At 40.9% G+C, this 17,092-nt stretch overlaps 1 protein-coding gene across 5 annotated transcripts in view; it reads right to left on the bottom strand.

Moving 5' to 3' along the window:
• The window catches only part of ARHGEF7 (Rho guanine nucleotide exchange factor 7), a 202,299-nt gene that overhangs the window by 100,457 nt on the left and 84,750 nt on the right, over nt 1–17,092 (bottom strand). For all 5 annotated transcript variants that reach the window (XM_084638282.1, XM_084638279.1, XM_084638278.1 and 2 more), the window contains 3 exons: nt 16,856–16,940; nt 12,104–12,234; nt 3,626–3,827 (listed from right to left, as the gene is read on the bottom strand). In XM_084638282.1, the coding sequence (XP_084494408.1) occupies nt 3,626–3,827; nt 12,104–12,234; nt 16,856–16,940 (418 nt within the window). The remainder of the gene's footprint in view (nt 1–3,625; nt 3,828–12,103; nt 12,235–16,855; nt 16,941–17,092) is intronic.

The following is a 17,092-nucleotide window of genomic DNA, read 5'->3' as shown; positions in this document are numbered from 1 at the left end:
GAAGAAGTAAACCATACAAGTGAATAAAGCTGTTGGACAACAAACATTAAGATAGAATGTACTACTGAAAACAGCATGGAGAGAAAAACATGATTTTTATTGCTTCTACTCTCTTCCTTATGTCAACTCGCTGTGAGAGTGATCAATGCCAAATGGTACCAATCCTAAAAGGTTTCAATAAGAGAAAGTTTACAGGACCAGGTCCAGTAACAGTTCATAGGCAGGTAAGACATGGCCATGCCTTTTTTCCCCTTGGAAATTAGTATGCTACCTAACTAAGAGCGTCAAGCATCTGACTACAGAATATTTTTTTTTATTTCGGGTGTAATTAGGAAAGAACATTAAAGTTTTACCAAGTGATCGCATGATTGATTAAAGATCTGTGAATCAAATGACAGTCACATGTAAGTACCTGTATCATTGCGAAGTATGATTTCTTATTCATCTCAAATTAACCACCTCTTAAAACAAGTCTCCAGATCTCTCCTTTTACTATACAAGACACAGCACTGCCTATGTGAAATGACACATTTCGCACCTTCTTAAGTTCACTTTTGTGATTTTTTAACAAAAAAGACATGCTATCAAATACATTACCCAGTAAATATTTTTATCCAGCAAATCTTTTTTGCCCCGTCATATGTAGTAGTTACCCAGAGGGATGAAAATAAGGATATTCTCTCACTTCAAATAACTTTCTATCTTCTGCTCAAAATATCTCTTGGAAGAAAAGTAAGTACTCTGTAGGCTTTAAAGGGGACCAAAAGGGAAGCAAAAAAGACGTACCCTTCTTTTTGATTCTTTACAATGTAAACAAAGGCTTAAAATGGGTTTATTTTTCTGACAGAAACAAAACCTGCTTTTTGTTTATCTCAAACAAGATGCCAAAAAGAGTTTTAAAACTGCAATGACAAAATGGAGAATAACTGGTGAGACAACAGTATTGCCAAAAAGGACCTAGGAGGTTATAGTGATCAATAATTGAATTTGAGTCAACAGTATGACGCTGCAGTTGACAGCCTGAGGCCCACTGCCCGGGGCTGGGCCTGAGAGCCTGAGGCCCGGCATCTGGTGTCATTGCTCGTCCCCCGAAACATTCCTCTGTATCCTTCTGGGGGGAGTGGGGATACACCCCACCTTTTTGGCTGCCTCACTGAGAACTGTGTCATGTTGGTCTTGTTGAGCTTGAGCTCAGTCCCCTTTGGTTAATCAGTCTGATCTCTTTGCCATTTATTCTGCTTACTCATCTTATACCTTTATTTCCTTTACCAAAATAAACAAATTAATAAACTCCAACCTTTACTTTATTTGCTTGCAATCTTTATTTGTTTGCAACCTTTTGAATCTCTGAGTCTCTGGCTTATAAATGCTGGCAGAGCGATTTTTTGCTAGCAAACAGGGTACCGATCCTGCCAATTATGTCACTGTGATGTTTTTCGGGGCACCCCGGGCTAACAATCACCTTGTTACCACCTGCCTCCAGCATCAGGTAGTGCTGCATATATTTAGGGCCCTTCCAAATTCATGGCCGTGAAAACCATATCATGGACCGTGAAATCTAATCTCCCCTACGAAATCTGGCACTCAGCCAGGGGCTCCTGCCCTGTGCAGAGCTCCAGCTGTTAATCCTCTGGGGATGGGAAAGGAGGAGAGTTCTTCTTCCCCTGCAGGGGCTGTTCCTGGAGAGGGTTAGACCCACCTCTGGGATCTCCTCCAGTTGCAGAAAGCTCGGATGGCTTCAGCTGTCGCCTCCCCCCGGCGCACAAGACTGCGGCTGGAATTATAACCCTTCCACATGGGGAGATTGCAGCCCCAGCTGTCAGCCCCCACTGGGACAGGAGACTGCAAGGAAAACCAGACCAATGGTAATCCACCCACCATGCCCTATGGTCCTCACTTCTGTGCGGCTGTTGGAGGTGATGCTGGCTTTACAGCGGGGCACGCAGACAGCAGCCTTCCTCTCTGGCTGCCCAGCTCTGAAGGCAGCACCCCTGCCAGCAGAAAAGCAGAGGGTGGCAATCCCATGCCCTCTCCCCACCCCAATAGTCTTGTGACCACCACCCCCCAAACCCTGGCCGCTTTTTGGGTTGGGACCCCCACGGTTACAATACCGTGAAAATTCAGATATAAACATCTGAAAACATTAAATTGATTGATTTTAAAGCTCCCTGGCCGTGAAATTCACCAAAATGGACCATGAATTTGCTAGGCCCCGACACATATTGCATGGGTGTTAACTCCCTAACAAAATCAGCCTATCAGCTACTCAAGCACTCTCCCTCTTAAATCACAGGGAATATGTGCATAAGCCAGTCTACAAGGCAAAGACAAGGCTTGTAACAGATGCACCCCAACCTCCTTGTCCTTTCGAAGTGGCCCCTGTGGAATCCAGCCCCAATCACTGGATGCACCCAGAAATCCCAGATCCTCTGTTCCCAAAGCGTATCTCAGTTTACCAATTTCATCTTGGACCACTGCTCTTGTACAACACACAGCACTTGACCTCCATTATAAAATGAAAAGGAAATTTATGTAAAGAAGAAAGATTTCACATAAAAAAAAAATCAGTGTGACAGATGGGAACAGTTACATGTATATCATCATAACACGCATCCAAATTTAACTAACAAGTTATCCTCCTGTCTGAAGAAGCTAATCTTGTCCAAAGTTTATGAATATTATATATGTGTGTATGGGCGTGTGCACGCTCACCAGTATTTTTCCCTTTACACTGCAGTCATAAAAAATGTATAAACAAAATCCAGTGTGTGGAGACAATTTATTGAAATACACAATGAAATAGAAAGCCTGTCTCCTCTCAAAATAATATGCATATTTTGAGCAGGGAGACAGAAAAAATCACTTTGAAAATGTACAAAGGCATCCTTAAAATATATAGCTAGCAACATAGAAATACGGTTATTCATACTTACTTCAAAAAGATAAATGTTTTATGAAAAATATGACATGTTCTATTTAAAAACTTGCTTTGTCTTGATGAGGGGAAAACCGAAAACTTTCAATTCCATGTTGTTGGGAGATTATCTTTTAAGAACACTCAGGTTTCTTTAGATATTATATGCAAAGTACAGAACGTTAAAAGTCAAAGGTTGTCCATGCAGTGGTCAATAATAAAAAAGCACAAAGGGCATTCATTTCCATGAAATGCCTATGTACTAACCAGCCTAGGTAGATGCTAAGATTTTAGTAGAAAATGTTTGAGAATGTGGAAAGCCTTCCTTGAAATCTTATTGATCAATAACAGAAGTCAACATCAGAACAAACGCCCACACACACACACACACACATACTGAAATCAATAGTTACAGGTGACAAAGGCTAACGTAATTGTAAATATAGTGGATACAAACAGAGATATGTCTACATCTCTATAGCACATTCTCTCAGCTCCTTGAAAAGTGTACCTCCCCCATGCACTCAATCTAGGAACAAAAACTATGTTAATAATTTGTAAGAATTAAGGATTCTTATGGCTGGGACAGATTAAGTGTTCATACTGAACGCTAATCACACATTCATTAGCATTAGGAAACAATCAGTTATTTCCATCTCTTCTTGGAAGCCAAGAATCACATTTTGCAAATATGTTCTCTTTCAGACTTACCATTTGATTTTATTTCTCGTACATAGTTACTAGGAAACCATCCTGTTTTGCCATTGTGAGTCCCTTCCCACCAGCCTCCTTCTTCCACTCTCGTAACATGAATAATGTCTCCTTTTGCAAAAGAAAGTTCATCTTCATTGGTCTGTTGAAAACTGAATTTTGCTCTCACCACCAGCTGGTGATTGCTGTTATCGGTCATGTCCTAAAAAGTGAAATCGCAAATGAAGGACAGAACTTTAGATGCATACGGGTTACTTCATGACCAATATACAAGTCTCTTCATTAAACAGAAATATATTTAAATTAAAACACCATTTTTATCAGAAGCTGTACAACAAGACCTGCAGACCCCAATATGCAATATGCATCTATCTTGACGTTGTATTTCTGTGATTTGTGTCTTTCAATCTAGGTAGTACTTTATTCCACTCAGACGTCTTAGAATCAGGCAAGGCCAACAAAACTAAAATGAAAAAGATTTGTGTTTTTCAAAGATCAGATTCAAGATCTCTATGAACAGAACAAATTGAAAATGTCTTTGGCTACTACCTAGGGTTACCATATTTCAAGTTCCCAGAGGACACTGCCGGGGGGAGGAGAAGGGGGAGCTAGGGGGGGATGTGTGTGTACTGGGAAGGGGTATTTTGGGGTGCCGGAGGGTTGTGTGTACTGGGATGGGAGAGGGTATTTGGGAGTGTTGCTGGAGGCATTATTTGAGAGGGGTGCTGGAGGGGGTGCCTACAGCCTCACACTCTAGGTGAGGGGCAGTGTTGCGCTCCGTCACAGTGGCAGGACAGCTGGTGCAGGCCCAGGACACAGCATTAGCCTGTCAGTCAGCACCTCCCTGAGGGGTGTTGGGCCTAGCTCTGGCACCCCTCCCTGCTAGGCTCTGAGGCCCAGCCGTAGGACAGGCAGCCCAGCCAAGAGGCTCTTGGCAGCTCCACTTACCCAGCAGGCCAGGGCGGGCAGGATCCAGTAGCTGCAAATGAAGGGGAGGGACCAATCAGAGCGTGGAGGAGACGCAGGGCTGTAACCAGGCCAGGGCAAGTGGGGCCCAGGGCGCAAAGCCACAGGAGTGGAATAATGACAGGGACCCAAGGGCAGGGAGCTCAAGTATGCTTGCTTGCCCCAGGAGCTAAAGAGCCTAGCTATGGTGCTCTGGAGATGGGTCTTTCTGATCGGCAACAAGCAAGGGAAAAATCCCAGACATTTCCTCACATTTCAAGAATCTGCCCAGATGGAGATCGGAGGACCAAAAAAGAGGTCATGTCTGGGAAAACCCAGATGTGTGGTAACCCTACAACTACCAAGAAACATAACTGCTTTACTGGAAACATGTTCTTTCCAAAACGGAGACTGGAGAGGGAGGAAGGGAAAACAGATGGACCTGAACCAAAATCTTAAAGTTAGATCTATGTCAGAGTTTGCCACTCAAACTTATTTCGGTAATATATCGTATTAGGATGCAATGGAGTGTTTGGATTGAAGAATTTAAATTCTAGTTAAATTGGGGAAAATCATGACAACCCTGCTGTGGAAAAAACCCACAAAGTTTTATTGTAAGTTACACAATTACTATGTGATACATTTATTCGCACAGCCATTCTTCAGACAGAAGAATGATGGTTGCAGAAGTATTTTTGAACATCCACAATGTGTTTTCAGTTTGTGTTAGGTGTTACTTCTTCCTCATTGATATTAAATAGTCCTTGGCTCAGAAGTTTAGGTTGACGACACTCACGAAATTCTCTTTTTTTCATTATTTGAGCAAATGGTAGTCACATCCTTGTCATATTTTTCCTCTGCTTTCTGGGATGGTGTTTCAGGAACGGTCAGGAAAGAATTCTTCCCCAGGTCAGACTGGCAAAGACCCGGGGGGGGGGCGGGTTTGCCTTCTTCTACAGTGTGGGGCATGGGCCATTTGCTGGTTTGAACTAGTGTAAAAGATGGGTGCTCTGTAACTTGAAGTCTTTAAATCAAGATTTCAGGTCTTCAGTAACTTAACCATAAGTTATGGGCCTATTAGAGGAGTGGGTGAGTGAAATTCTGTAGCATGGAGATGTGCAGAAGGTCACACTTCTAGCCTTGAAGTCTATGAGTCTAAGTTATTAGTTTCAACGGGTGCCACCTTCTTGTCGAAGTGTTTGCCTTTCAGTTGTTTTTGGTATAATTACAGAACGATTTTTTGCTATTGTTCTGATGTCAAAGAACAACAGAGACTGCTCCTGAATGAAATTTGTTTAGAGGCTCTGGAAGGCCTGGAACTGGGATGGGACTTAAATTATCATTGTAACTGTGTTTTAATAATGACAATGGCATAAAAATTCACCATGACCGTCAGTAAACTGTTCCAATGGCTAATTACTCTCACCATTAAAAACGTATGCCTTAATTCCAGCCTGAATTTCTCTAGATTCAACTTCCAGCCACTGGATCATGTTACACTGTTCTCTGCTATATTGAAGAGCCCATTATTAAATATTTGTTCAAGATAATAGGTAATGACAGACTCATCAAGTCATCTCTTAACCTTCTCTTTGACAAGCTAAAACAGAGTGAGGTCCCTGAGTCTAACACATTTTCTTATCCTTTAATCATTCTCACAGTTCTTCTCTGAACCATCTCCAATTTATCAATATCCTTCTTCAGTTGTGGACATCAGAACTGGGCACAGTATTCCAGCAGCAGTCGCACCAGCGCCAAACAAAGATATAAAATAAGCTGTCTGTTCCTACTCAAGATTATCCTGTTTATGCATCCCATGATTGTATTAACTCTTTTGACCACAGCTCATGTTCACCTGATTATCCACTATGACCCCCAGATCTTTTTCAGAGTCACTGCTTCCCAGGATAGACTTTCCCTTTTGTAAGTATGGCCTACATTGTTTGTTTCTAGGTGTATACCAAGGATCAGCAACCTTTGGCCCGCGGCCCGCCAGGGTAAGCCCCCTGGAGGGCCGGGCCGGTTTGTTACCTGCCGCGTCCGCAGGTTCGACAGATCGCAGCTCCCACTGGCCGTGGTTCACCATTCCAGGCCAATGGGGGCTGCGGGAAGTGGTGCAGGCCAAGGGATGTGCTGGCTGCCACTTCCCACAGCCCCCATTGGCCTGGAACGGCGAACCACGGCCAGTGGGAGCTGCAATCCGTCGAACCTGCAGACATGGCAGGTAAACAAACCGGCCCGGCCCTCCAGGGGGCTTACCCTGGCGGGCCAAAGGTAGCCAATCCCTGGTGTATAAATTTATATTTGGCCACATTAACACGCATATTGTTTGTTTACACCCAGCTTACCAAGCAATCTAGATCTCTCTGTATCAGTAACATGTACTCTTCATTATTTACGACTCCCCCAATTTGTGTGTCATCGGCAAGTTTTATCAGTGATTATTTTACATTTTCTTCCCGGTAATGGATAAAAATGTTAAATAGCACAGGGCCAAGAACTGCTCCCTCCAGGGCCCCACTAGAAACATACCTGCTCAAATACAATTCCTCATTTACAACTGCATTTTGAGACCTATCAGTTAGCCATCTTTTAACCCATTTAATGTGGGCTATGTTAATTTTATATCTTTCTAGGTTTATTTTTTTTTTTAAAATCAGTGTCATACACTACCAAGCAAAATGCCTTACCAACATCTAAGTGTTCTAGATCAGCACTATTACCTTTATCAATCATGTCACCGTAGCAAAAAACCGATATCAAATTAGTTTGACAGGATCTATTTTCCATAAACTCATGTTGATTGGCATTAACTATATTACACTTCTTTAATTCTTTATTAATCAACTCCTTTGTCAGTCACTCTATTGTCTCGCCTGGGATCTATGTCAGACTGACAGGTTTATAATCACTTAGGTCATCCTGTTTACTCTTTTTAAATATCGGAACATTATCTCTCTTCCAGTCTTCTAGAACTTCCCTGGTGTTCCAAGCCTTATTGAAAAAAACTCAACATTACTGGTCCAGCAAGATCCTCAGACAGCTTTTCTAAAACTCTACAAGTTATATGAACCTGATAATTTAGAAAGGCCTAACTTTTAGTAGCTGCTGTTTAACGTCCTCATGAAATACTAGTGGAATGGAAAGAATGTTGTCGCATGACTACATCATTTGTTTTTTCTCCAAATACAGGACAAATATTTATTGAACATTGCTGCTTTTTCTACATTATTATTGATAATTCCATCATTTACATCTACTAATGGAACAATACCACTATTAGTATTTTTTTTTTTTGTTCCTCATATACTAAAAAACTCGTCATTTTCCTTAACTCTGCTGGCTAAAGATTTCTGCTTGTGTCCCTTATATATTTTCTCCAATTTATAGCTTCTGATTTATATTCATGACTATCAAATTCCCAATTCTTCCATTTTTGAGCGCAGCCTTCACTTCCCCTCTAAACCAATTCTTTTTTTAAAAAACCAACATGGCCTTCTTTTTCAGTTGTGGGATTGTGGCTTTTGGGACATCTAGTAACATATTCTTAAACAATCCCAATTATCCTTCACATTTTTCTGATTAAATTTGCTGATTTGGCTCGTAATTATTTTCAATTTTGTGAAGTTAGTCCTTTTAAAGTATGAGGTATATAACACTGGTGTGGACTTCATTCTGTTTGCACATTATAAATGTAATAAAATTCTGGATCCTCTGTAACTGTCAAGATGAGATCTAATACAGAACTCCCCCATGTTGGATGCAACACTTTCTGAGTTAGGAAACTATCATCTATAATATTTAGAAGTTCCTAGGCTGTTTTAGTACTGGAAGCATGAGACCACCAGCATGTGTGATTCAAACTGAAGTCCCCCATGATCATGCAGATTTTTTTCCCTATACACTGTAGATAGGTGCATATGGAGCCAGTCACCCTATTACCTTGTGTGATCTGGTGCCTGTAGCAGACACCAATACCCCATCTTGTGCTTTATCTGTTAGGACATTCATCCATAAGCATTCAAGATCAAACAGGCAATGCCGTTTTTGACATAGAGGGCCACTCACGCTTACCCTCCGTTTTGCCTACTCAATCCTTCCTAAATAGATTATAACCCTTGATTTTCACATTCCAACCCTGGGAATCATCCCACCACTTTTCAGTAATACAAACAAGATTAAATTTATGCCCAGTGTAAACAATTAGTTTTATTATTATTCTTAAAGTTTCATTCAATGGCCCATTTTGTCTTAGACTACTAAATGGAAAAGCAAAATGCTGGATCTGGAGCTCCTCCAAGTGAGAATTTTTTAATGCCACTGTCATTATCAAAATGTAGTCCCATACCAGTTCCAGGCTTTCCAAAACCTTTTAAACATCAATTTTATTCAGTCTTCAACATCTCAGAGATCACTCTGTGATTACACCACACATACACAACTGCGGGACACAACGCTCATTTCTATTCCCCTGGAAGGACCCCGAGATATCAGACTTTAAAATCAGGACACATTTCTGAACAGAAAAGCAATGTTGCACAGAAATGTTTTACATATATTAGTTAAAATATTTTCTCTCTCTGAAACCCTCTATGGCTGGATTCATAATAAAGAAGGCATCTGGCTTTGCAAGCTGAAGAATAGTGGCAATTATTTATTTATTTTTTTAAAACCCTAGCACAGGGGTTCTCAAGCTGCAGGTCATGACCCCTCAGGGGGTCGTAAGATGGTCGCAAGTGGTCAGCTCCTTGGGGCTGAAGGCCCCGAGCCCCCATTTAATTAAATTACCCACCCCCTTTTTAATTTATAATTCACACGCTCAGAGGCTTGCTGTGTGAAAGGGGTCACCAATACAAAATGTTTGAAAACCACTGCTCTAGCGCATTTCCAAAGTACTTTCTCTAACTTATGTGGTACATATAGAATACATCAGGCTGTACTGTAGTACAAATGGTTTATCTACACTCATTTTGGATGACCTGCGTAATTAATCAGAGTTTACCCCAAACACATGTGCTCATGCAGATACAGCCTTTAAATCACACCACACACGAATACTATTTAATCATGTATGTGAATGAGTAGGAGAGGGAGGAAGAGAGAGAGAGAGAGAGAGAGGAAAAAACAAGCCCAAGGACTCCATCTAGCAATGCAGGCTACTTCTGTTAATCCACCCTGTTACTAGTAGTTACAGCTCCATATAAAGCAGCTGAGTAAATTCTACTAACTCATTCCAGCGGGTACTGCTTGTTAACTTCACCAGAGAGGTTAGTGTGACTTTCTGATTAGAGGGATCTAGAGCCTGAGATTGAGAGGTCTCTGGAGGGAAACCTAGAAACAGCTATAATCGGGATGAGGGCTTAAACAGATTTATGTTGTGTTAATGTTTCACATACCAGTCAGTATACAGCTCTTCAAACATGAACTAAAAAAGGAGGACTGGGCTCTCCCTTCAAACTTTTTCACTGCTGAAAGGGATCTCTTTCTTGAAGCTCCATAATGTTTAGAGACAGGTGAGAGTCACGGATCTCTTGGTACCAACTGGCAAGTGGACACAGAGGATGCACAGGCCTGTATAGGGATCCCCTGTGTTGGATGAATGCGTAATAGTCACCGAAAGGTGGCATGTGAGATCTCTGAGAGCCAGTAGCACACTGGTTGGCATAATCATGCAAAACATAGGTACAGATAATATCTAAGGAGTTAAGTATCTATAGTGAAAAGAAAAGTTTCTTAAAGACTTGATCTGGCTTAACTCCACCAGAAGGTGACATATCTCGGGAATGTTTCTTTCAGGCAGAAGATAACAGACAACTCTCTCACTGTCTGGTCATTTGTGTATCGTATGCCTTACGGAGTAAGCCCGTTTACATACTGAGCAATAGAGCTAAGTAACAGATTGCAAAATTTACAATAGAGGAAGTCTACAGGATGGAACAAAGAGCAGGAGCATGTCCTACTTTAAAATAAAGACAATAGATTGTTTGGGTATATCTTGGAGTGCCAAGCGCCACACTGGATCCTTCACCATGAGGCAAGCTGACAGTATGTCTGGCTCATGAAAGGAGGATAACACTCAGAAGGCTTGAGGGGTGGAGTGTGCCTATCACTAACCTGTAGAGACAGAGAGGCCTGGGAGGCCTAGGAGAGAGTGCTTGGGGCCGCCAGCAGGCACAGACAAGGCTTCCTCATGTGAAGGGCAGGTGATTGTGAGATGCCTCACAACTCCAGGTTCCCCCTGGAAGCATCAGAACAGGAAGGTACATTTTGGTATAGGACTTCTCTGCTCGACAACCTGATTTTAGAAAACCAGTGGCGAGGGCAGCCCACACAGCCCAGTATGTTTTGTGGCATGCCTCCACATTTGCTCTCTCTAAATCTGAAAGTGAGTCCAATGGCCAAGCCAGCCAACAACTACCACTACCTTCTTTGCAGAACAGGCTGTATATTCCTAGACAAGCCAAGTCAGTTTTCATACCATGCCCTCAGTAATTAGAAGTCTTACAACTAGAACATCACTGGGTTGGGATGTCCTGCAACAGATGTTCCCAACAGTGGAGTCTTGAGAAAAAGCTTGAAAAAAAAATTGAACAATCTGGTCTCACATGTCCTCACCTGCAAGAGGGTACATTTTTGACTATACACTGACTATAGTGTATTCAAAACACGGTGGGAAGTCAACTGCTCAGAGGGTGTGACATATACACGTACACTCACATAGTATCACAGTGATCCTATAGCTATTGCTGAGGAATCAGTCATTACAAGTATACAAAGATAGAACCTCTCAGGCCACCATACTTTGGGGGTAAGAAGGAACTAGGAACTGTTTGAGGACCATGCTGTAGGTAGCAGTCTCTTGCCCTTTGTCTATCCAGTAAAGCTAAAAGTCTGTTTAACTATGAGATTCTCAATTTGGTGGAGATTCCCATATTAGTTGCTGCAACACTAAGCTGTGTATACCTGACATTTCAACAATGTGGTTCTATGTATGTTGGAACCATGTGGTTGTGTGTGTGTGTGTGTGTGGCTTCAGAAAACTGGGACTCAGTGTACAAGGCTGCCAAAACTGCTAAGTGGCTGGGAGATCTTCCAAACCTCTGGGACTGAGTGAGCAAAGCTTTAGAGGAGGCTCCCTGCCCTTGGAAACCCTGGAGCGTTGGGATGGCACAGTCCCATTGGAGGAGATGGACAATTTGCCCTTTTGAGAGGAACTTCTTTATTGAAAAAAAGAAATCAAAGAAAAAAATATTTACGCATGCATACAACAAGAAGTTCTTAGTGTTACAACAGAAATACTTCTGGCTGCAAGCATGCAGAAGACTGACTTTCTAACTCAGAAGAGAATGAAAAAAAGCCACTGCAACACAGCATAACTTCAGAGGCCCCAGTTATATGTAGGCAAGAGCAAGAGAGCACTCAAGGACTTGTGAAATTGGGTTCACACATCTTGGCTTGCAACACTGTTTTAATCCAGATTGATAAGGAGAAAAAAAAAATCCTTGAACATGATTAAATTCCAGCAGAACTTACCAAACTTCGATACTGTCCCTGAAAGAGTTTTGAAGTTCTACTGTGCAAAGACTGGGATCCAAGGGAATCAAAAGATTTTATCCGATGAGATGAGGGCCGTGCACATACGGAATCACTTCCTAGCCCAATGTCTGTAGAGATGACAGCAAAATACTAGAATTGCAGAAATTACATACACTTTTTACACACCAAGATCAAGCTTGGGTACCTAAAGCAGATCCATGGAATTTGTGGGTGCTCAATACCTCTGAACACAAGAAATAAGATCAAATATACCTAAATGTGGATTTAGGTGGCCAGCCTTAAACACCCACATTTGAAAATCTTGGCCTAAAAAGAAAAAAAAGAAAAAGAAAAAAAAAGAAGCCAGAGGAACTCCAAACAACCATAAAAGGTTTTGGAAAAAAATTCATACCAGCCCTTTTCTGTTATGAAAACACATTCTGAAGTTAAAATATTTATTCAAACAAAACAAGATAAATTAGAATGTCAGTTAAAAACTATGCTTAATACCTACACCGATTACATGATTTCAGGTGATCTGAGCCATAATTCAATCTTCAGCCAACGCCCATTACTTGCAAGGGACTAATTTAATCTAATCTGCGACAGTGGCAGTTTCCTTCATACACATTCTTATGGAGGTCAGGAAGGGTGGGGAATGGATTCCAAAATTTTAGGAGAAGAGAAAGGACAGAGTATTTCTCATTTTCTATCAGCTACCCATCCAATTAAAGAGTCTAACAATGTTGGCTATTTCAGTTGACAGTCAAAAGAAACTCAAATACATTATTTTTGCCTATATTTAAGCTAACTATATCTGTTTCTTTGCCCTCTTCCTCCTATTCACTCATTCTCTCTTTGATATCTGGACTTTGCTCATTTAGTTTTTCATCCACACCCTTTATTTCTGCCCATCCATCATTTAATTAAAAAAATAACACTTTCCACTGCCCCTTTTTTCTACATTTGTCTCCTTTTTCTCTCCGCTGAGGCTTAGGTTGTTGCTGGGGCGGAGGGTTGCTGTTTTTGGTTTTCTGTTTTTTTAAACCTCTTCATTTGCTTCTCTTCCCAACAGACCACACAGCTGAGACCTTCTATCCAAAGGAGGAGTGCTGCCCTCAGCTTTCTTTAGAGCTTCTCAGTGCTGCTCCTTCATCAGACAGCAACACAAAGTCACTTCTTATCTCAGCTTTGTTTGGGCAGTACTCCTGGCTCTAGTGATCCCAAACAGCAAGGCAATACATTTCATCCCAGCTCTGATGCTGTACTAGTAGGCTACCAGGCAACTCTTCCGCTTTCTTTCTGCCTCTCTACCATCTCCCCTGTTTGTTTGGAGCATGCCTTATGGACATTCGGTTGGTAGGTGGAGAAACAACTGTTCTCCTGCACATGGCACTTTCTCAGCAGCAAACTGAAACAGACTAACAGCTTGCAATCAGAGTCTATTCCTGTTGCACTTCCCTAGCAGTGCCATGTACAGAAACAAAAGGAAATGTAACATACCTACCATTCCATGTCAAATTAAATCTGAGGGTAAAACAGCTCATTTGGTGTGGCAGAAATGTAATGACGTGTGTATGTATGGAAAGAATGAATGGAACAGCAGGGAAGCAGAGTGCTGTCGAATTCATAGGATGCTCTAGTTCCTTCAGGAAGTTCTCCTAATACTCTTATCTTGTACCAACAACTCATTTTTATCTTTCAGAAAGATTATAAATATACTATGTTACAAATGCATCGTGTTTAACTGGTGCATTATTAGAGCTATTTTTCTCTCTTCTTACTAAAACATACATTTTATTCAGATTGACATCAACATACTAGAACTTGAAATCAGTGGAGCACTTATATTCCAAACAACTTCCTATGCTAAATTTATTTTTTTTTAAATCACTGTGTTACTATAAGAGCTTAAAATAGGTTTGGGGTTTTCTTCCATTTGTATTAAGCCTAAACTCTAATTTTTTTTTAGGATACACTGGGAGCATGAGGGACCAGACAACATTGCACAAGACAGAACATTTCACTTATGGATCACAAGTTTACTACCAAGGTAGTTGTCTTCGTTTCTTTAGTACTCCTTATAGTCAACTGTAAAATTCCAGATATGAGGACTGTCCGAAAGCAAGCAATTTTAGAGAAAGGATAACAGTGACCTGAAATGTCTTTGTGATGCATATATCATCATGAAAAAAAACATATTTGCAATTTGCAAATAAAGAGAAGCAGCGGAACGGACATGTCACCAAATCCAGTGGTAAACCTGGAGGCAGGTCATCTCTGTGTTTCCAGATGGGAAATCCCTATCTCCCCACTTCCTGCTTCGATCAAATTTGGGTTTAATTTGTTCATGGTTTGTTTTTTGTTTTTTTTTTTAAATTCCCCAACCCCCCTTTTCTTTTGTGAAACTGAAAATTTTTTGATTTTCAAAAATGGACAAGAAACAATTATTTTCAGCCACTGCAAAAAAAAAACAGGAGGCTCATCCCCCCCTTCCCCCCAATTTTGAGTTAGTGGAAACATATTAAATCCTGCAAAAGTGCACCGTAGTAAAGTCATTTTTCCACTAAAACCTTTTGAAAACGTTTCTGCTAAACTTGCGTAAATACAGAGATTTGATGGCCTGCTGTAATTTGCATATTTAATGAATATGCATTGTCTCATTTGCATAGAATCTCACCACCTTATACCTACCACTTCTCTGGCTCCCCGCTTTCAACTTTCCCTTCCTCCCTGATTCCCCTCTATCCCCTTGGAGTTTCTCCTATCTTCCTGCAATGTAGTCTGTGATCATAGGACGCTGCCTGGAGTGTGATAATCCCCACCCCATGTGTGGTTATAGAAATACTGTTGGAGTGAGTCTTTGCATAGTAGCATTCTATCTCACTGACTAGTACTCGAGCCATATCTCTGTGCCTGTGGGTAGGCTAGGAACTGTGCTCTTGGAAAGGTCTGTATGGTTAGAGTCTTTGACAGAGGCAGTGCGGCCTAATGGCTAGAGCACTAGACTAGGACTCAGGAGACATGGGTTCTATTCTCACCTCTGCCACTGGCCTGCAGGGTGAACATGGGTGAGCCACATCATCTCCCTGTGCCTCAGTTGCTCCATCTGTAAAATGGGGCTGATACTGACCTCCTCTGAGGTCTACTGAAAACTGTTATATAATAGCTACATATTAATTATTATTAAGAACTCATTGGAGATTGCAACAGCAGTCCACCAGGACAAACCATTGATATACTGCCTAGAGTGCCTCCCACATACTCTCCCCATCAAAATAGGAAAAGCAACTGTTTGGAAGAGGAGCCAGCCTCGGATATTTAACAGCTCTGGACACTTCTACGAGTAAAAGGACAGTTCAGCTTGCATGAGCATCCAGTCTTTGTTCTCTCTTTTGAAAGATGAGCAACAACTTATTTCACGCACAGACCACCACAGTCACTGGATGGTAGCAACTTTAAAGGAATACTGAAATGGTCTGCATTCACACTAGTGACTTAGACTGAAGGTCAGCTGGTGACTTCACTGGAGCTATGCCGGTTTACACCAGCTGAATATCTGGTCCTAAATGTTCTTACTAATCTACTAAACCAGTGCAAAAAAAATAATTTAATTTAAAAAAAAACAAAAAACAAAAAAAACACAATTTTGCACATACAACAGATGAGTGTGGTATATTGAGGGCTGTGGTGAAACTGCAATCTATTACTTTTAGAGTGGGGGAGAGAGCGTTTCCTAGTCCTGCTTGCAAGCTCAGGAGCTCTACAGGGAAGCCTGTGACCTCTGATTCAGTCTGCTGACAGACAGAAAGCTTATATAGTCAAGTGGTATGGATTGTGCCTCTCTGTATTAGGGAACAGACTGTTTTGTGTCTCTGTTTTAAGGTTCTTGTGTTAACACTCTGATTTCTAAGAAATAAAGTAGTGGTATGTTGCTACTTTCTAGCAAGAGTATTTACATTTTTACCTAGCTTCTGTGTGTTTATGCCATGAACATAACAATGAGCACAATCAAAATGAGAAATTGCATTTGAAGAGTTACTATCATAGTAAGGAAAACTCATTTACAACTGACTTCTCTTTACATCCATTTATAAAAAACTTTTCTCCTCTTAAAAGTTTGGAGTGTTTAAATAACGGCCTTCATCCTTAAAGCTCATCTTCTCTTCCTCATTTTGATACCTAATATGATGACGTAATGATTACTTTGTAACATTTTCATGACAGAACAGTGTCCTGTCATAAATACAGGATTATGGACTCCATGTAGGTTCAGAAAGAAACTTAATAAGGAAGGAGAAAGTCTTTACTGGCCATCAGTCCAATCCTGCAAACCTTACTCACGTATCATTTACTTCAATTAAATTAGTTGCACAAGTAAAATTGACCCGTGTGTGAAGACTGCAGAATAGGACCCAATGTAGATGCTAGAAAACATACAAAGAAACACACACACCGATCAGGTACTTTTAAAAAAAAAATTAAAAACCTCCACATGTACTTCACTGTGAAACCTCCTCTAAAAACAAACTAGACAATACTGACAAATCCTTACGAGCTCCTTTAAAACAATGCAAGACTAATACATGGGAAGATGAAGAAAATATAAAGAGAAAGCATCTCTGAAAAATGACCATTAGCAGCAATTTTAGAAACGTCAATTATATTAACTTATCTGAGCTGCTTAAGGATGACATCATAGATCACCTTCCCCACAGTATGCATCAAAGTAGAACAGATTTTACTTACCTGCAGTTACTTTATTTAGAGCAACTAGGGAGCTGAGAACCTTGCTGAAGTTCTGTCCCTGATATAGATCATTTGCGTCAAAAGTCTGAAAAGGAACAGGAAAATAACATTAGGACACCAGTCACTGAGAAAATAATACTAAAAGCTAGGTAAGTCTGCAGTTACCAGTAAGGAGAAAAACAAGCAAGCACAAGTAGAAACATTTCTTACCAATGTTTTTTGTACTATGGGTTTTTT

The sequence above is a fragment of the Lepidochelys olivacea genome, assembly GCF_965140295.1.
Source record: "Lepidochelys olivacea isolate rLepOli2 genome assembly, chromosome: 1".
In the NCBI taxonomy this organism is placed as follows: Eukaryota; Metazoa; Chordata; order Testudines; family Cheloniidae; genus Lepidochelys; species Lepidochelys olivacea.
Note: the sequence above shows the minus strand (reverse complement) of the source record. Positions and strands in the feature narration are given on the sequence as shown.